This window comes from Sorex fumeus, unplaced genomic scaffold (genome assembly GCF_029834395.1).
Source record: "Sorex fumeus unplaced genomic scaffold, SorFum_2.1 ptg000046l, whole genome shotgun sequence".
In the NCBI taxonomy this organism is placed as follows: Eukaryota; Metazoa; Chordata; class Mammalia; order Eulipotyphla; family Soricidae; genus Sorex; species Sorex fumeus.
Window position 1 is genome coordinate 9,541,166 of NW_026606103.1, and position 25,095 is coordinate 9,566,260.

At 40.9% G+C, this 25,095-nt stretch overlaps 1 protein-coding gene across 1 annotated transcript in view; it reads left to right on the forward strand.

Annotated features, from left to right (window-relative positions):
• Positions 1 to 25,095, forward strand: part of AGTPBP1 (ATP/GTP binding carboxypeptidase 1) — a 185,395-nt gene that overhangs the window by 7,229 nt on the left and 153,071 nt on the right. The window contains exon 2 of the mRNA XM_056122523.1: positions 23,996 to 24,060. Within this exon, the coding sequence (XP_055978498.1) occupies positions 24,029 to 24,060 (32 nt within the window). The 5' untranslated portion in view covers positions 23,996 to 24,028. The remainder of the gene's footprint in view (positions 1 to 23,995; positions 24,061 to 25,095) is intronic.

A 25,095-nucleotide genomic window follows, 5' to 3' on the forward strand; every position in this document is an offset into this window, starting at 1 on the left:
TTAATAAATTTTCACCAATCAGGGGACATTCTTAAGTGAAAGAAGTGAAAGAGGCCTCCCTCCATCCCTGTCTTCCTACTAAAGAATTCACAGAAAATTGAGAGGTTTCTTATTCTTTGTTGTTGTTTTAGGGCCATACCTGGCAGTGTTGGAGGGTCATACTTGGCTGTGTTTCAGGGCTGCCCTTGGCTGTGTGTATGGTGACAGTATGTTACTGAGGGTGGAATCTGGGCCTCTTATGCAGAGCATGTGCTTAACCCTTTGAGCTGCCAGGCAGTTTCTTGAAGGTTTTAGTCAGCTGCTGATACAGTACGAGAGTTTATAGGCAGCTATTAGTAATCTGAAATTATACTGAGCACAAGAATCAGACTTGGTAGTACTGTTATTCTTTACTATAATGTTAATTCATATTTATGCATTTGGTGTGCAATTGTGCATGCCCACCACCACCATTGTGCCAAAAATCATTTCCCATGACTTTTTTTTTTTTTTGAGGAGGGAGGCCATTGCTGGCCATTCTCAGGGCTTACTGATCCCTTCTGTGAGACCTTGGGGGAACTGCACCTGGCGCTGGGGAGGGGAGGAAGCATGTATTGGTCACGTGTAGGGCAAGTGCCTTAACCCTTGGATGCCTCCCCACTCTCCCTCTACCGCTTAAGTCACTTTTAGTCACTTTCAGTCTGTCTCTCCCTTCCCAACCTTTGTGACCCCCCAGTCCTGCTGTCAGAGCTCAGGGATCTGCTTCGTTTGTCACTGCTTATTCCTCTCCTTGTTTCTTGACGCACCATAGAAGAGTGATGATATCTGGCAGCTCCCAGTCACTTTCTTAGCCTGGCGACCTCTGGTCCGACCCAAGCTACAGCAAGAGAGGGTTTCATCTGAGAGTGGAGTATTATCTGTGTATATTGCTACAATTTATCACTCATCTGTCATCCGGTAGCTGGTTTGGTTCTAGACCAGGGCTATTGCAAATAATATTTCATTGAACATTGGTGTGCGTATATTTTTTCAAATTAACTTTTGCGGTCACGCAACCTCTTATTGTCTAGTTTTTGCTCTCAGAGAACCCGGCAGGCTACCGAAAGTGTATGCCCACGTATATGCCTGACTGGGAACACCTGAAAGGTGATTAGAGGCTGCCCCAAAAGCCTCCATCCCTCTGTGAGAGCCCGGCAAACTACTGAGAGTATCCTGCCCATACGGCAGAGCCTGGCAAGCTACCCATGGCATATTTGATATGCCAAAAATAGTAACAATGATGGTCTTCATTCCTCTGACCCTGAAAGACCTCTCAATATGCCATTGGGCTACACTAGCACCTGACAGGGATGAATGGAGACACTACTGGTGCTCGCTCGAGCAAATCGATGAACAACGGGATGACAGTGACAGTGACAGTGTGAACTTTTTAAATTCTTTGCATAGATGCTGGAGCGATAGCACAGTGGTAGGACGTTTGACTTGCACGCAGCCCGGCTGAGCTGGGTTCAATTCCTCCGCCCCTCTCAGAGAGCCCGGCAAGCTACTGAGAGTATCTCGCCTGCAAGGCAAAGCCTGGCAAGCTACCCGGGACGTATTCAATATGCTAAACACAGTAACAACAAGTCTCAAAATGGAGACGTTACTGGGCCTGCTTGAGCAAATTGATAAGCAACGGGAGGACAGTGCTATAGATGCTAAGGGGTGAATTTGCTGGATCATATCATAGTTTCATTTTTAAGTTTTTCAGGAGCCTTACTATTTTGTGTAGAGGCTGAACCAGATGACATTCCCACCACAGGGAATGAAGGGAATCCTTTTCACTGCATCCATGCCAGTACTGGTTGCTTCTTGGCTTTTTGATAGAGGCCATTCTTACTTATGTTAGATGGTATTTCATTTTGATTGCATTTTCCCTGGTATTCGATGATAAATACTCTTTTTATATGCCCTTTGACCCTCTGTATGCCTTTGAGGAATTGTCTATTCAGTTCCTTCCCCATTTTATGATTTTTAAAAGCATTATGAATCTTTATATATTTTGGATATTGACCTATATCATATGTATGTTATGAAAATATTTTCTCCCATTCAGCAGGCTTCTTTTTATTTCAGTTATTTTTATCAGTGCAGAAACTTTTTATTTATTTTTGCTTCTGCTTTTTTCCCTTTTTGCCAGTGAAAGGGTATCATTGAAGACACCCTGAATTCAATGTTATGGAGAGTTCTGCCAACATTTTCCTCATATTTAATGTATTTGGATCTAACATTGAGGTCTGTAGTCCATTTTGAATCAACTTTTGTTGATTTATGAGCTAGAGGTACAATTCCATCTTTTTGCTAACTAGATTTTCCAGAATAATTTGTTGAAGAGACTTTCCTTCTTCCACTTAATGCTCCTGTGTCATAAATTAACTGTCTATATATTTGAGAACACTCCTGGGCTCTGAATCTTACACTGATCCAAGAGTCTGTTTTGATTCTAGTGCCACACTGTTTCGATTACTATATAAGGCTCGGGAATGTATTGACTCACATTGTGGTTTTTTAAAAATTTTTTATTTTCAGAATTCCTTTGGTTAATCAGGGAATTGTATGATCCACACAATTTTTACTTCTCTTGAAGAATGGCTTTGGAACTTTGATACGGATTGCAGGAAGTCTAGGTAATGCCCTGTATAGGATGGTCATTTTAACAAATCTGACATCTTTCAAATTATGGACAGGGAATATTTTTCTATTTCCTAATCTTTTCTTTCTTTCCCTGCATTCCCTTCCCTTGCCTTCCCATTTCCTTTCTTTTTCTCCCACACAGGAACCACAACCTGTGGCCCATACAGTATTGGGGACTGAACAGGGGTCAGCTACATGCAAGGCAGCACTTCGGTACTATCTCTGTAGCCTCTATTTTTTTTAATATTTTATTTTTTTATTAGTGAAACACCATGAGGTACAGTTGTAGACTTACAAGTTGTTGTGCTTGGGTTTCAGTTATGCAATGATCAAGTACCCATCCCACCACTGGTGCCCATTCTCCACCCCCACCAATCCCAGTATCCCTCCGACCCCCATATCCCCCATCCAACCCTGCCTCTGTGTCAGGGCACACTCCCTTTTGTTCTATCTCTCTTTTTGGGTTCTAGCTTCTATTTTTAATAGAAAAAAGGATGGGAAGCATTCTGTTTTGACTTTAAACTACACTATGGATCTATAGTAATCAAAGCAATGTAGTTTTTGTGTAAAAGTAGACACACAGAACAGTGTAATGGAATTGACAGCATAGAAATGAACCTTGAAGTCAACCCTAATGTACATATTAATCAAAGTTCATTCACAACAAAAGAGCTAAGAACATATAATGGAGAAAAGAAGCTTTTTCAATAAGCGTTACTGGACAAACTGAAAAGCTACATGCAGAGAATGAAGCTGGATTGCTGTGTGAAGTTTGGCACAGAAACATTCAGTCAAAATGGACCAAAGACTCGGTTGTTAAGACCTGAAGCCCTAAAATACATAGAAGAAAACATAGGCAAACACTTCATGATGATAGGTTCAGGGGTGGACTCCTTTGGCATGGAAAACAAAAATATAAATAAGCACACAGGCTTCTCAGACTCTTAACAGTTCTACATAGCAAAATAATCCTTAGGACAAAAAAGACACCCAGGACTGGGGAAATAGCTCTGAGGGCTGGAACACATACTTTGCATGCAGGAGACCCTGGTGCAGTTTGTGGCTCCAGGTGGTTGTCTTAGTACTGCTATGTGTGACTCCTGATTACTGAGTCGGGTGTAGGCCTGGGTGGGCCTGTAGTACACTGGGTGGGCCACCTGAAACAAACACAACAGCTAAGCAGAGAGAGATAATCTACTGAATGGGAGAAATATTTGTATACCGCACATCTGACAAAGAGCTAGTAACAGACATATAAAAACTTACAAAACTTAACAAAAATCCCCTAAATCCACAAAAAATTGAGAGAAGAGTTGATCAGACTTTTACTAAAGAATATATAACAGATGGACACATGAAAAATGCTCATTGTGTCTTATCACCAGGAAAATGCAAATTAAGATTACAGTGAGCTATAACCTCACACTAGTGAAAGTGTAGCATTTAATGAAGCCCAGAAACAGCAATGACTGGTAGGTGTGTAGACAGACAGGAACTAGTATTAGACCAGGGAGATGGTAACTTCTTCACTCTCTATGGAAGACAGGATGGAGGGTGCCCCCAATTAAAAGTACAACTACTATTTTGTTCATCAGCTTCTTGACATCAGCCCCCTGAACATAAAACCCTCACAAAGATGAAGCAGTTACTCACTGACGCACTTTTGATGGTGCCCACTGCCTTCCACCGGTGTCTCAGAACTTCATAAATTCTGCTTGTAATGAAGACTTTGTAGTCCCACACAGCTCCCGCGCCTCCTCTCTTAAGCCCATAGTAATGGTGACTACTTTTTCTTTCTGTTAATTTGTCTCTAAATACATTATAGAAGTGGAATCTTACTCTTGTCTGCGGTGTCTTATTTAGCAGTGTATGTTCAAGGTTCATTTCATATGGTAGCACATAGCAGAATTTTTTTTCTTTTTAAGACTGATGAGGGACAGAGAGATAATGGGTAGAGTGCTTGCCTTGCACATGACAGACCTGAGTTCAATCCCACATATCACATATGGTCCCCTGAGCATCACTCTTCCCCCCCACCCCCCAAAAAAAGAAGATGATGTTCTGTTTTGAATATAACATTTTTTTTTGTGGATTCAGGTTTCTTTGTGAATGGGATTTCAAATTTTTTTGTCTCCTCTATTTTGTTATTTGTATATTGAAAAACCATGGATTTCTACACGTTGTTTTAGTAGCCTGTCACTGTTTACAAGTCTGTTGTTTCTAGGAGCTTTTTTGGCGGAGTATTTAGGATTTTCTAAATACAGTGTCATGTCATCTGCAAATAGTGATAGTTTGACTTCTTTTCTGATCAGGATTCCCTTAATAACTATTTCTGCTAAATTTTATGCCAAGGACTACTGATACTGTATTGGATAGTGGTGGTGAGAGTTAGCAGTCTTGCTTTGTGCCTGACCTTAGAGGGATGTTTTCTGTGATATTATTTTGAATGGGTGCTGGATCTTGTCAGATGTTTTCTCTGCATCTGTTGGTTTGAGCATATGATTTTTATTTTTCTTTCTGTTGATATGGTGTATTATGTTGACTGTGTATATTAAACCATCCTCGTAACCTCGGGATGGGTTGTACTTGGTCATGGTATATGATCTTTTTGATGCATTGCTGTATTTGGTTTGCTAATATTTTGTTGGGGATGTTTGTATCTGTATTCATCAATGACATAGGTCTATAACTTTCATTTTGGTATCTAAGTAATGTTTGCCTTACAAATGTTTGGGAGGATTCCTGCCTTTCCTGATTCTTCTACTTTCTGAAAACGCCTGAAAATTATTGGGAGTAGGTCTTCTATAAAGGTTTAGCAGGATTCACTAATAAAATCATTTGGGTCTTGACTTTTGTTTTTGGGGAGACTTTTAATTACTATTTCAATTTACTTCACAATAATTGGTATTCTTCTTGATTTCATCATAGAAGGTTATAGGAGTTCAAAAATGTATCCATTTTTCCAGGTTCTCCAGTTTCATGGCAAAAAGTTTCTGTTTTTCTTTTGGGGCCACACTGTAACCATTCTCAGGGCTTACTCCTGGCTTTGTGTTCAGGGATCACCCTGGCAGTGCTCCAGGGACCATATGAGATGTCTAAGATTGAACTTGGGGCAGCCATGTGGAAGGCAAGTACCTTAACTGCTGTTTTGTCTCTCTGGCCCTAATCGCGGCCTACATATTTTTGAAGTAATCCTAGATGATCATTTGAATGTCTGTGATATCATCTCGTGACAGTTCCCTTTTCATTTCTGATTTATTAGGGTTTTCTTTCTTCATTTCTTTCTTTCTTTCTTTCTTTCTTTCTTTCTTTCTTTCTTTCTTTCTTCTTTTTGAGTCAAGTTAATGGTTTGTCAATCTTGACGAAGAAGTCTGACCATCTCGTAGGTGGGTGGCTACGCATCCTTTTGATGTCCTGTGGAATCCAGACGGTAATAGCTCTAGTCCAGCAGTCATCTCCAAATCGCATTACATGTCCAGCCCATCTGATTTTCGATGCCTTGGCAAACGAGACAGTTTTCCTGATTTTCGATTGTTGATGGAGGTTGGAACTCTGGATTCTTTCTCTCACTTGAGTGAAGCGTGATACTCCAAGCATAGCTCTTTCGATTCCTCTTTGGGAGACCCGAATAGCTTTCTCATCCTGTTTTCGTAGGACCCAGGTCTCTGAGGTGTATGTTAATGCAGGAAGAACAGTGGAGTCAAAGAGATGTGCCTGGAGCCGGAGGTTCTTTGTCCCCTTAGCTATTTCTTCGACACTCTTGAAGGCCTTCCAAACCAAAGGCCTTCTTCCTCCTGTGCAACTCAGGTGCCAGCTCATTTGTCATGTTGACTTCTCAACCTAGGTACATATAACTGTTGCATTTGGAGATGGTCGTTTCAATGAGAGCAAATGGAACGTCAGGAACAAGACCATTTCTCATAAACATTGTCTTCGTGAGATTCAGCTGTAGTCCAACCTTTCCACCAAAGTCAGCCAGCATTTGTGCTGCTTGGCTAATGTTTGATGTTATTAGAATGATGTCATCAGTGAAGCAGAAGTGGTGTAGTTGTCAACCGTCTATCTTCACTCCCATTCCTTCCCATTTCAGTCATCACATGACGTTCTCAAGGGTGGTACTGAAGAGTTTCGGTGAAATGGTATCACTCTGCTGAACCCGTCTCTTGACATGGATGATCACTTCCTTGTAGAATGGTGAGATCCTGGTAGAGAATCCATACTATAGCTCACGGAGGATCCTGATATATTGAGTTTGAATGCCCTTTTTGGCTAGGGCTTCGATGACTGCTTCCGTCTCAACAGAATCAAAGGCCTTCTTGAAATCAATGGACGTTAGACAGAGCAGCATCTTGAAGTCCCAAGAAATCTCAGTGAGCTTGGTTATCGTGTGGATATGGTAGATCATGCTGAATCCTTTTTGGAATCTGGCTTTGTCTCATGGTTGTCCTTCATCTAGTGTTCTGCCAATCCTATGACTTGAGTGAACAGCTTAGAGATGACAGACAACAGGCAGATTGGGTAATAGTTGCCAATGTCGTGGATGTCTCCCTTCTTATACAGTAAAATAGTCCTGCTGGTTTTCCATAGGGATGGGACCTTGCATTCAGACAGGTAGCATTTGAATAGCTTAGCCAGTGTATTGATGAGTACTGATGGTGAGTTCTTCAGGTGTTCGGGTTTGACCTTGTTTGGGCCAGGTGCTTTTTGCTTCTTTACTGAGGAAATTGCATGTTGGATTTCAGAAGGGAGAACGTTGGGAACGACATATCCATCCTGTGGAATTTGGTGTGTGGGCAGGTGGACGTGGCTATTGAAGAGATCCGAGTAGAAGTCATGGTTAATCTTCTCCATTGCCCTTCTGGAAGATGTGATAGATTCATTAGTGTGTTGGAGGGCAGTATCTTAGTCTTGTAGTTGGCAAAGGACAGGCGGGCATTGCGAATGCTTTTCCTGGCTTCTGCCGCATATGCCAGCACAGTGGGTAGGACGTTTGCCTTGCACTTGGTCGACATGGCCTACCTGAGTTCAATTCCTCCATCCCTCTTAGAGAGCCTGGCAAGCTACCGAGAGTATCTCGCTTGCGCAGCAAAGCCTGGCAAGCTACCCGTGATGTATTCAATATGCCAAAAACAGTAACAACAAATCTCACAATGGAGACATTACTGGGCCTGCTCGAGCAAATCAATGAACAACAGGAGAGTGTGTGTTCATTATTGAAAATTCATTATTAAAAATGAAAATGCTGCTTAGCAAGCTTGGAGTAAACAAACGGTTCTTAATCTGGTAGAGGGTGAGTGTAAGTGCCAGGAGCGAGTTACTTCAGTGTCGAGAACTGAGGAGTTTGTCCTTTAAGCTCCATTAATGTGTCTTGCAAAACTGGGTGTAAGGCTATGAATTCCCTAAGCTGTTTCCTGTCCATGAAGCTCTGTATCTTTCTTTCAAATCCAAATAATAATCTGATTGAGTAAAGTGTTCTCGGTGAGGTGTTCATTTCATTGAGTTTTGGACTGCATCTCTCCTTTCTGGCTATGAGAATCTCTTTGGATAGATCTGCTGTGAATCTTAAGGACTTTCCTTCACATGTAAATTCCTTTTTGTTTTTGCTGCTTTCAATAATCTGCTTCTGTCTTTGGATTTTGTCATTCGAAGTACAATGTGTATTGAAATATTGCTCCAAGTCTCTTTTAGCTGGGCCCCTTTGACCCTCCTGGATCTGGGTGGCTGCATTTCTGAACTCTGGGCAATTCTTACCAATGGTTTCAGAAAGTGTTGTTTCTTCATTGAATTTGCTCTCTGTTTCTCAGGTTGCTCCCGTGGTGGTTATATAGTTCCTCATGATTAGTTCTCTGTTGCTGTTGATCTGCTTTTTTTTCTAGCTGTTTTCGACATTAGCCTAGGAGCTCCTTAGCCTTCGTCAGCAGCCTTTATTCTGCCTCTCAGATCTTCTGTTGACTTTTTTTTTTTAAATATCACCTCCCATGCTCTTAATTTCTGATATTTCTGATTATAATGTTCTTATGCTAACTTTCATTCTTTCTTTTGCTCTGCTGTCTGTGCCATTGTTTCTCTGAGTTCTTCAGACACGATCACAGTGGTGTCTCTAAGTCAGTCTCAGATAATTTATGGAGCTGGTTGGTGCAGGCTGAGCCTTCCATGTCTGTTTCCACCTGCTGACCTTGGTAGGCTCTTGGGTGTCCTCCTCTGTGTCCTTGAGTACAGGAATACAGCTCTTGGGGTACTCACCAGTGGGTTTGCAGTGCTCCTGCTGCGCTAAGGTTGAGTCTTTGCAGTTAGTCTTCCCTGGGGTCTATCAGTGGTTTGTCTGAGAGTTGCTCTTTCCCTGCACCCAGTTTTCACTCAGTGACAGGAAGTGTGAGTATGAGCAGTGTGAAGTTTAAGGAGAGGCCTCAGAGGTGCGGGGCTGGGCCTGCTGATATGGTGAATGCACTAATTCCCATAATGCCCCAGAGAAGTCAGCTGGAGAGAGATTCCTTTCACCTGGGAGGGTCGGTGAGTAGGCAGAGTTTTTTTTTTCTTTTTTTTTTCATCTAGAACTTTTGAAAACAGGCAGACCTCTTTAAGAGAACACTATAAAGTTCCCAATATCTTTGTTTAAACAAGAGTGACATATTTTATGGAGCTGACCATTAATGGGATCTGTACAGATGGCAGTGTTGTTCTTCCAAGACACTTAATCACTTCACTTAATCACTTAACTTCCCGTTAGTCGTCGATTTGCTCGAGCGGGCGCCAGTAACGTCTCCATTTGTCCCTGTCGCGTGCTAGTGTAGCCCAATGGCATCTGTTCGCTCCGGGAACATGAAGGGCCTCAAACCGATCGTTCATGATCTTGACGAAGAAGTCTGACCATCTCGTTGGTGGGCGGCCACGCGGTCTTTTGACATCCCGTGGAATCCAGTCGGTAATAGCTCTAGTCCAGCGGTCGTCTTTAAATCTCATTACGTGACCAGCCCATCTGATTTTCGACACCTTGGCAAATGAGACAGCGTCCCTGATTCTTGATCGTCGATGGATGTCAGAACTCCGGATTCTTTCTCTCATTTGAGTGAGAGCTTTTCTTTACCGATAGCTTTTCTTTACCGATAGGAACCCCAAATAGCACACACCCTGTCTTTGGCTGTTTGGGGGCTGCACTCTAGGAAAAGTTTTTTTTTTCTTTTTGGGTCATGCTCCGTGATGCACAGGGGTTACTCCTGGCCCATGCACTCAGGAATTCCTCCTGGCGGTGCTCACAGGACCAGATGGGATGCTGGGCATCGAACCCGGGTCGGCTGTGTACAAGGCAAATGCCCTGCCAGCGGTGCTATCATTCCAGCCCCCGAAAATAATTTTTTTAATTTCATCTAATTTTGTAAATATAATACTTATAAGCACCTAATCTTTTTTTAATTTTTAAACTTTATTTTCATAAGGTTGTTCACATTAATTGATTACATTCAGTATCCCACCACCATTACACCTTCCTATCACCACTCAAGCCTGTCTGCCATAGGCAGATGCTAGATAATTTATTTTCTATTGGCCATTATGCATATCATGAGAGGTCACGCGACCGCACTCTTGGAATTCTAAAATTGTGAATGATGGGGATCAGAGACATCTCTGTAGGGAGCTAATCCATTCTGAGATTTATTGGTGAGTTTCTGGATTATGTGGCCTGGAGTCTTCATTCCCTGGACCCTAGTACCTGGGTTTTTTTTCTGGAAGTTTGTGACCATCAGGGGTTCATTTGGAGTAGGTGGAGAGAGAACACCTGCTCCGTCTGAGACACCCCAGTGAAATCAGCTTGGCACGGGGTCCGGAGAAATCTCCGGCAAGCTGCTGTCTTCCAGGATTCACTGTTTAGTCTAATCCAACTTTATATATATTACAGGTGATGAACACTGTTGATTTATCAATTTGGGTGGAGTAACTACACATTTTGTTTGTTACAGTGGCCTTTAAAACCATAAAGAGTCAGTCTGTTAGCTTACTTCACTAATTGCATCTTTTTTTAAATTGAATCACAGTGAGATACACAGTTACAAAGTTGTTCATGATTGGATTTTATAATACATTGTTCTAGTACCCAATTCCAGTGTACATTTTCTACCACCAAGCTTTCCAGATTCCCCTCTCCCCACCATTACTACCCATGGCTCTATATCAGGCTCTCTCTCTCTCTCACTTTCTTTCTGTCTCTCTTTCTCCCTCCCTCCCTTCTTCCCTCCCTCCCCCCCCCCCCCCATTCTATGTCTGTCCCTCTCCTTGGACTCATTCACTCAGCATGTCCACCCATTTATAAGCAAATTGCAAATTCCATGACTTCATTTTTTTCCTAATGGCTACGTAGTTTTCCATCTTGTTAGATGTATTTCATTATGTAGTTTCTTTATCCAGCCATCTGTTCTTGGGCACTTGGATTGTTTCCAGACTCTGAGTATTGTGAATAGAGCTGCAATGAACATAGAATTACATGTGATGTTTCTACTCTGTTTTTGAGTTCCTAGGGTATATTCCCAGTAGTGGCATTGCTGGGTCAAATGTTCAATTTCTAGTTTTCTGAGGAATGTCCCTATTATTTTCCAAAAAGTCTGGATCAATTGGCATTCCCATCAGCAATGAAGGAGAGTCCCTTCTCCTCACATTTGCACCAGCACTGGTTGTTCTTGTTCTTTTTGATGTGTTCCAGTCTCTGTTGTGTGAGATGATATCTCGTTGTTCTGGTTTGTATCTCACTGATAATTAGTGATGTAGAGCATTGTTTCATGTGTCTTTTGGCCATTTGTATTTTTTCTTTGAGGAAGTTTCTGTTCATTTTCTCTTCCAGTTTTTTGATGAGGTAGGATTTTTTTTTCTTGTAAAGTTATACCAGTGTCTTACATGACTTTGATATCAACCCTTTAAAAATCAGTTGGACCCTAAAGGAGAGAGTAAATGGGAATCTGCCTGCCACAGAGGCGGGGGGCAGGGGGGGGTAGGGTGATGGGAGGGATACTGGGAACATTGGTAGTGGAGAATGGGCACTGGTGGGGAAATGGGTACTCAATCATTGTATGACTGAAACGTAAGCACGAAAGTTTGTAAGTCTCTAACTGTATCTCATGGTAATTCATTAAAAAATAAAATAAAACTGTATCCCAAAATTCCTTTGTCCTATGATTTTTATCTTTATTCAAAAGGATGATAAATGATGTCAGTAAAAATTGTTGCCAGTAATTATCAAATACAATGTCCAGACAAATCCAAATAAAAAATACATTCTGAAAAGAAAAATAAATTAGTTGGGTATTGGATAAATAATTTTTCCCATTCCACGAACTGTCTTTGTATCGTAGTTACTGTTTCTTTTGAGGTGCAGAAGCGTCTTAGTTCCATTTGTTTATCTTTGCTTCCACTTGCTTGGTCAGTGGTGTTTTATCTTTTTCTTCCATATATCTTATGAATTCAGGACTGTTGGTGAGATCTTTAATCCCTGTTTTAAACTGACTTTTGTGCGTGGCATTAGAAAGAGGTCTGAGTCCATTATTTTTATTTATTTTATTTTCATGTAGCTGCTCAGTTTTCCCAGAATCATTTGTTGCAGATGTTTTCCTTGCTCCACTTCATATTTCTTGCTCCTTTCTCAAAGATTAAATGATCATATTTATATGAGGAAGGATCTTCAACTCTATTTCATTCATCTGCAGGTCAGTCTTTATTCCAGATTTGCAGAGTTTTAATTACTACCACTTTGTAGTATAATTTGAAGTTGGGTGATGCCTCCTATCTTCTTCTTCCCAATGATTGCTTTGGGTATTCATGGGGTTTTATGTTCTAAATCAATTTCTGGAGTGCTTGATCGATATCTTTGAAAAATGTCATGGGTATCCATATAGGGTTTCCATTGAATTTATATAATACTTTGGGGAGTATTGCCATCTTGACAATGTTAATTCTCCCAGTTCATAAGCAGGTGATGAGTATCCATTTCCTGTGTCCTCTTTTATTTCTTGGAGTAGTGTTTTGTAGTTTTTTTCTTTATACAGGTCCTTTACCTCCTTAGTTAAGTTGATTCTGAGGTACTTGGTTTTATAAGGCACAATTGTGAATGGGATTGTGTTTTTAATATCATTTTCTCCTCTTTCATTATTTTTATATAGGAAGGCCGTGGACTTTTGGGTATAGATGTTGTAACCTGCCACTCTACTTTATAAATCTATTGTTTCTAGGAGCTTTTTGGTAGAGTCTTTAGGGTTCTTAAGTATAGTATCATATCATTTCCAAATAGTGAGAGCTTGACCTCTTCCTTTCCTATCTGGGTGCCCTTGATATCTTTTTCTTGCCTAACTCCTATGGCAAGTACTTACCCTACTATATTGAGTAGAAGTGGTAAAAGTGGGCAGCCTTGTCTTGTCTGTCCCTCGTCTTAGAGGGAAGACTTTTAGTTTTTCCCCATTGTGGATAATGCTTGTGGTGGACTTGTGTTAGATGTCTTTGACTATATTGGGCTGGAGAGATAGCACAGCAGGTAGGGTGTTTGCCTTGTACATGGCTGACTGGGCTGACCCGAGTTTGATTCCTCCGCCCCTCTTGGAGAGCCTGGCAAGCTACCAAGAGTATCTCGCCCGCACAGCAAAGTCTGGCAAGCTACTTGTGATGTATTTGAAATGCCAAACACAGTAACAACAAGTCTCACAATGTTACTGGGCCCACTCAAGCAAATTGATGAACATTGGAAGGTCAGTGACACTGACTATATTGAGGAAAGTTCCTTCAACTCCTGTTTTATTGAGAGTTTTAATCTTGTCCAATGCTTTCTCTGCACCTATTGATATGATCATATGATTTTTATTTTTTTCTTTTGTTGATATGTTATATTATGTTGAGTGACTTGCGAGTGTTAAACCATTCTTGCATCCCCCAGATAAATCTTATTTGTCATGGGGTATGATCTTTTTTGATGAGTTATTAGATTATTTTTTGCTAATATTTTGTTGAAGATCTTTACATCTGTGTTCACCAGGGACATTGGCCTGTAATTCTCTTTTTTTGTGATGTCTCTGTCTGCTTGTGGAATCAGGGTGATATGTGCCTCATAGAAACTGGGAGTGTTTCTGTTTCTACAATTTCCTGGAAAAGTCTGAAGATGATTGGCAGTAGGTCCTTTTTAAAAGTTTGGAAGAATTGACTAATGAATCCATCTGGGTCCAGGCTCTTGTTTTGGGGAAGACTTTTGATAACCATTTTAATTTCTACCATAGTGATAGGTTTGTACTGATATTCTTGATCATCTTGTTTCGGTTTGGGACATTAGACAAATCCAGAAATTTATTTATTTCTTCAAGTTTCTTTTGTTTTGTGGCATTCGGATTCTCCAAGTAATCTCTGACGATCTTTTGAATTTCTGTGGTTTCTGTTGTGGTGTTCCCTCTTTGTTTCTGGCCCCATCATTATACTGCCAACGGCCTTGAAATCCAGCACATCCACCACCCTGTCTAAACCTAGCTTGTAGGAAAACACTGGTTTATGCTTTCTCCTCTACCACAGAGAGTTTAGGTTTACCAGATGATACCCATCACAGTGCTCCTGAATCACCTCCATTCCTCTGTGTTTATTGGAATGCAGCTCTAAACATTTTAGGATAACATTGTTATGTCCTGTTTCCCTTGCCACAGGGAGCTTAGGTTTGTCACAGTGCTCCTGAGACACTTCCATTCCTTTGGGTTTATCTGTAAACTCTTCTCTGTCCTCTTTCCCAAGCGGTCTATCATCCTTTCCCCCTTAATCAGACTCTGTTAACTGGTAGGGTCAGATTCCTCAGAAATCTATGATTTTATATTTATGAATGAAATATTGCCTTTCTCCTCTCCTTACGACTTTTGAATAGTTTACTTTAAAGCAATGTCCTTTTTGTATATGGACACAGGAAGACAGTTAATATTATGCTTTTGTAACTTGGGAGTTAATTGACTCCAAATAATATTTACTCCTGGGCATCTGCCTTTCAAGGCCGTTGGTAGTATAGGGGATGATGGGGACAGAATTGGAAAGGGGCTCTTCAGACAGAGGAGCAATGGGTGGTGTTTGGTTATTGGGCATCTGGTAGAAGAACATTTTGTGCGTAGGCCTTTGCTTGAGATGGTAGCAGAACTGGAGAAGTGGGAGCAAGTGGTTATTTCTCCCTAAGAGAGAAATGAGAAGACTTTATTGTGATGGAAGTGACCCTGTAGAGATGAGAGAGTACATTCCACAGTTGGTAGGAACTGTCCCTCAAAGAGACGCTACTACTTTGTTTCTTTCTTGTTTTACCACACTTGTTTGGCAAAGCCACAGCATGGTGAAATTGCTTTCTGCTCTTCCTATTACACCATCCTGTAATGAACACAAACACATAGATTTTTACTTTGTTGCAAAACTAAAGATATCTCAGGCTTCTGCAATAAAATGTTCTATAAGAAGCACACTAGTTTAGCCCTGGGATAATAGGTTAGTTAGTCTGGGAGACTCTTAAGTAGTCCCAGAAGGTAAAAAGTCAGTCTCTTAGGAAGATTCTGGCTATTAGCCATTCGCACAGTGGTCAGCCATGACATGTGTAGGTGGTAAGAAGTTCCTCTTCTTTGTTTTCTTTGGCATTTCAAGCCCATGGCTTTGAGCTTCCAGTTCTTCTGCATAGGGCACTGGGGGGCACTAGGAGCCACAGTTCCTTGGGAAAAAGGACAGATGGTGCTTCATAACACTTTGGAAGTTGAGGGGCTGGAGTCAGGTGGGTATGGCATTTGCCTTCATGTGGCCTGCTGGGCTGGCCTGATGCCCCAAATGGCCCCCTGAGCCCTGCCAGGGCTGATTCCTAAGTATGGAGCCAGGTGTGACCCCAAAACAAACAAAAAACCCAAACCAAAACCCTTTGTTAACTTGGAGATGCTTTGACTTTATAGTTAGTTAAACGTGTAGGACTTTTTTTCTCTCCCTCACAGCCCTCCCCCGCCCCCCCCTCCCCCAGCTCTGTTTTTGCCAAACTATCTCTGCCTCCAGAGACTGCATTTGGGCTAGAGGCAGAGCCCATTTGGGAGCAGCACCTGAGGGAATGTGAGGACAATGCAAAGTGTCTTTAAAGGCACTTCAAGTACACTATATGTAATTACCCCCCCTTTTTTTTTTTTGGTTGTAACAGGCATTTGAAACATATTCCAAGTCATTCCACAGTATGGAAGCAGCAGTCTAATCCGTTGTTTGGGAGGGGAACTTTCCAGGTGATTGCATTTGCCCTCTCCATAGAGAAAGGAAAGGGTGAACCTGCCTTAATAGAGATAGCCCAGAGAGAGACGCACTGCGGGCTGCCTCAGTGCTGTGTATGGAACTAGCCAGACTGAAGGAAGCGGGTTCCAATAGGAGTCAGCCTAAAGGAAAAAGTGCTGTTTAGGTTTCCAGCTTTAAGGTATCTCAGGGAAACTTTCTTTTCTTTTTTTTCCTTTCTTTTTTCTTTTCTTTCTTCTTATTAAAAGACTTTTTTAAAGAAAAAAATTAATCACTGTGAGATACAGTCACAAAGCTTTCATGATTGAGTTTCAGTGATATAATGATCTAATACCCATCCCTCCACCAGTAAACATTTTCTACCACCTGTGTTTCCAGTATCCCTCCTGCCACCCCACCCCACCCCCTACCTTTATGGCAGACAATTTCCTTTTTACTCTCTCTCTCTACTTTTGGGCATTATGGTTTGCAATACAGATACTAGGGCCATCATGTTTGGTTCTTTATCTACTTTCAGCACACATCTCCCATCTGAAGAAGTCCCTCCAGCCGTCGTTGATTTTAGTGATCCCTTCTCTGTCTCAGCTGCCTTCTCCCCCAGGTCATAAGGCAGGCTTTCAACCATGGAGCAATCTTCCTGGCCCTTGTCTCTACTATCCTTGGGTGTTAGTCTCATATTACATTATTTTATATTCCATAAATGAGTGCAGTCACTGTATGTCTGTCCTCAGTCATTCTGTGTCTTTCCCTCTCTTTCTGACTCATTTCACTTAGCATGATATTCTCCATGTCCATCCATTTATAAGCAAATTTCTTAACTTCATTTTTCCTAATAGCTGTATAGTATTTATTCCATCGTGTAGATGTACCAAAGTTTCTTTAACCAGTTCTCTGTTCACGGGCACTTGTTTCCAGATTCTGGCTATTGTGAACAGTGCTGCAATGAACATATAGGTACAGATGTCATTTCTACTGTGCTTTTTTGCACCCTTGAGATGTATTCCCAGAAGTGGTATTGCTGGGTCATAGGGAAGATCAGTTTCTAGTTTTTTGAGGAATGCCCATATTGTTCTCCATAAGGGCTGGACCAGTCAGTATTCCTACCAACAACAAAAGAGAATCCCATTTTCCCCACATCCATGCCAGCACTGGTTGTTCTTGTTCTTTTTGATGTGTGCCAATTGCTGGGGTAAAAGATGATATCGCATTGTTATTTTGACTTGCATCTCCCTCATGATTCGTGATGTAGAGCATTTTTTCATGTGTCTTTTGGCCATTTGTATTTTTTGAGGAAGTTTCTGTTCATTTCTTCTCCCCATTTTTTGATGGGGTTGGGGTCTTTTTCTTGTGCAGTTCTACTAGTAATGCCTTGTGTATCTGGGATATTAACCCCTTATCTGATGGATAGTGAGTAAATAATTATTTCCATCCCATGGGCTCTCTGTGTATTTTAGTCACTGTTTCTTTTGAGGTGCAAAGCCTCTAGTTTGATGTAGTCCCGTTTGTTTAGTGTTGTTTCCACTTCCTCAGTTAGTGGTGTTTCATCCTTAAAGGTGTCTTTAGCTCCAGTGTCATGGAGGATTCTGCCGACATTTTCCTTCGTGTACCTTATGGATTCAGATCTGATATTCAGTTCTTTAATCCACTTTTATCTGACCCTTGTGCCTGGCATTAGACAGCAGTGTGAATTCATTTTTTTTGTGAGTAATTTTTCCTCATTGTGGATAATGCTTATGGTAGGCTTATGGTAGATGGCTTCAACTATACTGAGCAAGGCTCCTTCAATTCCCATTTTGTTGACGGTTTTTTTTTTTTAAATCATGAACAGGTGCTGGATCTTTCAAATACTTTCTCTGCATCTATTGATATGATTAGATGGTTTTTTATCTTTTCTTTTATTGATATGTTGTATTATGCTGATTGACTTGAGAGTTTTAAACCATCCTTGCATCCCTGGAATGAATCCTATTTGGTCATGGTGTATGGTCTTTTTGATGAGTTGTTGGATTCTGCTAGAATTTTGTTTAGGATCTTTGCATCTGTGTTCATCAGGGATATTGGTCTGTAATTCTCTTTCTTCATGGTATCTTGTCTGCTTTTGGTATCAGGGTGATATTTCCCTCATAGAAAAACTGGTTGGACGTGTTTCTGATTCTTCAATTTCCTGGAAAAGCTTAAACAGTGTTGTTAGTAAGTTCTCTTTAAAGATTTGGAAGAATTCACTAGTGAATCCATTTGGGCCAGGACTTTTGTGCTTGGGGAGACTTTTTATTACCATTTCAATTTCCTTGATGGTGATAGGTCTGTTCAGGTATTCCAAGTCCTTTTGGTTCAGCCTTGGGAGGCTATAGGAATCCAGGAATTTATCCATTTCCTTGAGATTTTCTTGTTTTGTGACAAAGCTTCTCAAAACAATCTCTGATGATCCTTTGAGTTTCTGTAGTTTCTGTTGTGATGTCCCCCTTTTCATTTCTGATTCTGTTTGTTAGGGTTTTTTTTCTCTCTCTTTCCTTTTGAGTCTTGCTAGAGTTTTGTCAATCTTGTTTATTTTTTTCAAAGAATGAGCTCTTGGTTTCATTGATCTTTCAGATTGTCTTTTGGCTTCCATCTTATTAATCTCTGCTCTGTGTTTTATTATTTCCTTCCTCCTGCCTGGTTTAGGCTACTTTTGTTGATCATTTTTCCAAGATCATAAGCTGTGAGATTAGCTTATTGATGTGGGCTTGCTCTTTCTTCCTGATGAATTGTAGAGCTATAAATTTTTCTCTTAACAATGCTTTTTCATCTCTTCATTCTCATTTTTTTCCAGGAATCTTTTGATTTCCTGTTTGATTTTCCCTCTAAGCTACTGATTGTTCAGTAGTGAGCTGTTTTATCTCCAGGTGTTTGATGATTTGATCTTCTGTTTGTGTGTGTGATTCACTTCTATTTTCAGGTCTGGTACAAATATCTTCTTAATTTTATGAAAGTATGCTTTGTGGCCCAACACATGGTCTAATTTGGAGAATGTCCCATGTACACTTGAGAAGAATGTGTATTCAATTCTTTGAGGATGAAGTGTCCTGTATATATCTACTAAGCCCCTTTTTTCCATTTCTTCACTCAGAAAAAGTATGTCCTTACTAAGCTTGAGTCTGGTTGATCTACCAAGAAGTGATAAAGCATTGTTGAAATCTCCCACTAGTATTGTGTTGCTATCTATTTCTTTTCTCAAGTCTATGATTAGTTGTTTTAAGTATTTTCCTGGTCCGTCATTAAGTGCATATACATTTAGGAGACTGAGTTCTTCCTGATATACAGATCCCTTGATCAATAGGAAATGACCTTCACTGTCTTTTTTGATCTTCTTCAGTCTGAAATAAGTGTGGTCTGATACAACAATGGCCTCTCCAGTTTTTTTGAGGGAATTGTTTGCCTGTAGAATTGTTTTCCAGCCTTTGACTTTGAGTCTGTGTTTGCTCTGACTATTCTGATGTGTTTCTTGCTGGCAGCAGAATGTTGGGTTCAACTTTCAGATCCGTCTTGTCATTCTGTGTCTTTTTTCATTGGTGCACTTAGCCCATTGACGTTGAGAGAGATTATTATTATGGGGTTTTGTCCCATCTTTCTGCCAAAGTTTGGTGTATTTGAGGTGCTTGTCTTGTCTTAAAATGGCCCGTTTATTTCTGAGTTCTTGTAAACATGGTCTTGAGTCTATGAAGTTCGTGAGTTGTTGTTTGTCTGTGAAGCTGTGTGTTGTTCCTTCTGATATGAATGAGAGTCTAGCTGGGTACAGTATTCCTGTGAGGCATTGATTTCATGGAGTTTTTTCACTGTAGCCCACCACTGTCTTTGGGCCCTGAGGGTTTCATCAGATGAGTCAGCTGTAAATCTAAAGGTTACTTACTCCTTTATAGGCAGTTTCTTTCTTTGATTTTGCTACTTTCAGAATTTTATCTCTGTTTTTGGTTTTCATCATTCAGATAAATATGTGTCTTGGGGTATTTTTATTTGGATTTCTTCTAGCTGGTACCCTTTGGGCCTCCTGAATGTGGTCACATGTGTTCTTCAGCTCTGAGAATTTCATAGTAGTGATGTCTTTGACAGTTGCTTCTTCATCAGGGTTTTCTTCCTGTCCTCTGGGACTCTAATGATTCTTTTTCTTTTTAAAGAATGTATTTGACAGCTAAATTTTTTATTTTTATTTTTATTTTTTGCTTTTTTTTGGGGAGGTCACACCTGGCAATGCACAGGTGTTACTTTTGGCTCGTGCACTCAGGAATTACTCCTAGCAGTGCTCAGGCACCATATGGGAAGCTGGGAATCGAACCCGGGTTGGTCGCATGCTAGGCAAACGCCCTACACGCTGTACTATCGCTCCAGCCCTCCAATGATTTTTATGTTATTCCTCTTGGCTTCCCTGATTTTCTCTTGACATTTGTTGGTTTATTTTGAGGTACTTTTCTATATTCTTTTGTTGTCTGGAGATTCTCTGCACCTCATCTTGGAGCTCACTGATTCTGTGCTCAGTAGCTTTTACTCTGGTGCTGAGGCCTTCCATTGAGTTTTTTAATTTGTCTACCAGTTTTTTCAGATGTGTCATTTTTGTTTGTGATTTCGTTTGCATTTTCCTCATTTCGGCTCTCAAAATCTATTGTATTTTATTGGCGGTGCATTCCATTGTTCCTTTTAGGTCCCTGTGTGTCCCTAGTAGCTCCCTTCTAAATTCTTTTTCAGAGAGCTTATATAGCTCACTATTACTGTTTGGGGTATGTGGGCTAGCTTCACTTACTCAGCCTGGTGGGTTTCTGTATTGCTTTACTGTTGTGACCTGTGGGATTTGGACTCTCACGCTCACTGTTGACGATCACGATCATGATCATCCTGTTGTTTGTCAGTTGCCTTGAGCAGGCACCAGTAATGTCTCCTTCGTCCTAGCCCTAAGATTTTAAAAAGTGCCATATTCAAGGCTCTTTCAGGGTTAGGAGAATGAGACTCATCATTGTTACTGGTATTTGGCATATTGGTACGCTACGGGGAGTTTGCCAGACTCTGCCGTGTGGGCAGGTTATATTCGGTAGCCTGCTAGGTTGTCCAAAGCAAGAATGAGATAATAAGATGTTGGGGCCCCGCACTTCTGGGAGCTGGGTTTTATAGTCTCTGGGTCTTGGCTGTTGATGGGATTACACAGCGCTGGGAGGCAGTTGGGTGTGACCCCTGCCTACTGGAAATGGAGGATCTGGGTGGAGGATGCTCAGCCCCATCCGAGTAGTTACTATTGTTATTATTGTTAATACTGTTACTATTTTTGGTGTAATGTTAATTGAGGTGGGGCTAATGAATTATTGGTCTAATGTGTTTTTATCGATCAGGCTTCCCTAGTGAAAGTTCCACACAAGAGGCTATTTTATGGTTCTTATGTGATGTGGAAGGGGAGATTAACTCGCGCTGCCACACCCACCAGGATTGGGAGCCATTGAATCCCTGGAGCTTGGGTCCTTGTGGTGGAGGCACCCTGCTTTTATTGCTGTCTCTCATAGGTCCCTTTTTTTCTTATTTTTAAAACAGTGAAGTGACTCCAGGGGCCATAGAGATAGTGCAGTGGGTAAAGCACTTTCCTTGCATGTGGCTGACCTGGGTTTGGTCCCCTGAGCATTTCCAGGAGTTATCCCTGGGCACAGAGCCATCTGCTTTCCCAGCAGAATGAATCATGTACCCTTTTAAGTTGAGGTCACCACTTACTTGCTTTCCTGCATTCTTGAAAGAAAGAAAAATTGTTTTTGCCACTGATTTAGCCATATGAAACTCATATCTTCGCCCTTTTCTGGGTCTGAAGCTGCTGTCTCTAATAGTGCCTTTTATTGGTTAGTGCTGGAGAAATCTTGAATCACTTATATACAAAACTTTTTATATTATTTTGAGACTTTGCTTCTGTAGAATTGGGGCACAGTGACCCACTTGGAGGGGCCTGCAGTATGGTCTTTGAAAACATCCTTTCCTTCCTACCCAACTCCCCATGTTTAGTGAGATTCTGTGAGGTCTGTTCAGTGTGCATCCACCCTGAAGCTTAGTGGCTTAAAATGCCCCTGCCTCCTTTAGTGTGACCTCTTTGGGGTCCGATTGGGAGAATGGGGAACCAATAAAGCAACTGTTTTGATACTGAAAATGGACACGTGTCTTTTTGAAATAAAGAAACAGTCCTTCACCTCACCTCCCTCCTCCCCCCCAAAAGTGTAGCAGTTTAAAATTTCTTACAGGCTTTAAACGTAGTTCATGTAATTTTTGTATTTTTATAATTCATTGAATTAATAGAAAGTGATGTATTTTTTGAATTTTAATTGGTTTTGTTTTTGAGCCATATCTAGCAGCAGCGCTTACTCCTGCCTCTGTGCTTAGGGATCACTCCTGGCGGTGCTCAGGGAACAATATGAGATGCTGGGGATTGAACTTGGGTCAGCTGTGTTCAGGGCAAGTGCCCTGCCCGCTGTAGAATCACTCAGGTCCCTAAAGAAGTGTATTTTTGAATTAAAATTTCTGTTATTTAACATTCAGGATATTTGTATCTTTTAGATCTATTATATTAAGGAATTTGAAGCCTGTCTTTTTTTTCCCTAAAAATTATTTAGGTAGTTTTGCTTTGCATTTCTGTACATGGTTCAGGAGTGCTTGTTCATGTATCTTCCAGAATCTGAAGAATGCCCACCGTGCCGGCCGTGGAGTGCTGAGACTGCTCTGCCCCTGTTGACTTGGCTGTTCTAACCCTTTTTCTGCCCTTTGTCCTTCTCTCTGCAAACTCAGGTCTGTGCCAACCCCTAAGGGTTAGCTTTGGATTGGTTTTTGTCTTGCTTTCTGACTTCACATAGCCATCTCAGGTGGAATACCTGGTATTTGTCTTTCTCGTCCCAACTTATTTTTCTTAACAACATCTGCTCATCTATTTGTGTTGTCAGAAAAGACCTGATTTCTTCTGTTGTTCAGCTTCATATATTCTGTTGTATCACATATATTTAATTCACTTGTCTATTGTTGTGAAGTTTGTTGTTTTGCTTACTTTCATTAAGATATATATACATATATATATATACAGCATGTTAATTTATAGCAAAATATTTGTGAATGACTAGTTGAATTGACAGTAAGGGTTGTTTACTTAGTCACAAAATTCTGCTCCAGTGAGCATTGATAAGTGAATACAAAATTATTAATTTTTTTGGTTTGTTTTTGTGTTGGGGGCTGTACCGGACAATGCTTAGGGGTGCTCACTCACCTGACTGCACTCAAAAATCACTCCTGGTGGTGCACGGGGAACCCGGGTTGGTTGCATGCAAGGCAAACACCCTGTCCCACTGTACTATTGCTCAACACACAACCCCCCCTCACATATCTGCACTAAAAAAATTGGGATAAATAATTGTAAAATAGTATGAATCAAGATTTAAGGTGTAGAAATTATAGTATGTGTTTTCTAAAGAAAAGTCCTGTAATTTTTGAAGGAAAATATACACTAGGTACATTGTATGAGATGATACTACAGAAAGTTTTCGTTATACTAAATTATTAATTGAAAGGTGTAAATGGGTAGGAACACACAGACACATGTTCACGCACGCGCGTGCGTACACACACACGCAAGTATTTGCTTTGTGAATGATGGACAGTACTTACACCAACCACAGTTTGCTATCATTAGGGTCTTTAAGGTGAGATTAAAACAGTAAAGGTCATTTGAACTGTTGCAGAAGAAATTTTAACACTAGCAAGCTGTGTGATGTTAGATGTTTTCATTTTCATAGTTTCAGGATTTTTCATCTTACTGGTTGCTTTAGGTAATTTTAATTGTCACACATTGTACATTAAAGTTACTGTCAGAAGCATGTAAACCTTGAACTTGCTCCTTTAGTTTTCAGTGTTATTTTATATTGTAATAAAAATTTCAGTTGTATGGTTTTATGGGCTGGAAAGAGACCTCAGTAGACTGAGTGCATGCTTTGTGGGATGCCTCGGTTTGATTCCTGGTTATTTGTTGTTGTGAGCACCACTCTGTGTGTGCATGTATGTTTGTCTGTCTGTCTGTCTCCCCTTCCTCAACTCCTAATATCAACTAATATCATAAACATTTTTCATTTAGATTTTCTGCAATGGTGAAATGAAGTAACTCAAGATGAGCAAGTTAAAAGTGATATCAGAGAAGAGGTATGGTTATTAAAATTATCAATATGTATAAATCACAGAAATATAAAGAGCTTATTTGAAAATTATTACTTTAAAACTACTTATGTTTTAATGGGCTGAAGCGATAGCCCAGCATTAGGGCGTTTGCCTTGCACGCAGCCAACATGGCCAACTCGAATTCAATTCCTCCGCCCCTCTCGGAGAGCCTGGCAAGCTACCGAGAGTATCTCGCCCGTGCGGCAGAGCCTGGCAAGCTATCCGTGACATACTCAACATGCCAAACACAGTAACAACAAGTCTCATGATGGAGATATTACTGGGCCCGCTCGAGCAAATCAGTGAACAACGGGAGGACCGAGACTGTGACCGTGATCGATGTTTTAATAGCAGTTAGACCCCCACCCCCAACACACATATTTTTCTCCCTACCTTTATTTAAGCACTGGGATTTACAAAGCTGTTCATAGTAGAGTGGTTTTGGGCATTCGTGTTCCAACACCATTCTTATCACCAGTTTGACCTTCCCTCCACCAGTGTCCCCAGTTCTCCCCTACTTTCCCCAACCTGCTCCCTTAGCAGCAGAAAATTTATTTTATATTTTTGGTACAACAAAATTTTAATTAGAATATAAAAAAATTTTCCGTAAAAGAAAATTTGTAAAACTGCTATATCTCACAATGGGATTATTAAAGTCCTCGAGGATTTACTGAGCTGTTCGTTGCTACTTGAGCCTTCTGTGCCACTGTCTTTGTTTATTAAGCCTGTTGGGTTTCTCCCTTCCTCCGTATTCACTCTTTCTGTTAGTTTTGAAAGGGGGCTGCAGACATTGGTGCTATGATGGGGCTGCACACATGATAATGCTGTGATGGCGCTGCACATGTTAGTACTGTGATAGGGCTGCACATGTTTGTTCTGTGAAAGGACTGCACACATATTCGTGCTGTGAAGGGGCTATGCACATGTTAGTACTGTGAAGGGTCAGGAGTTGTTAGTGCTGTGATGAGGCTTCACATGTTGGTACGGCAATGGGGCTGCACACATATGATGTGAAGGGGC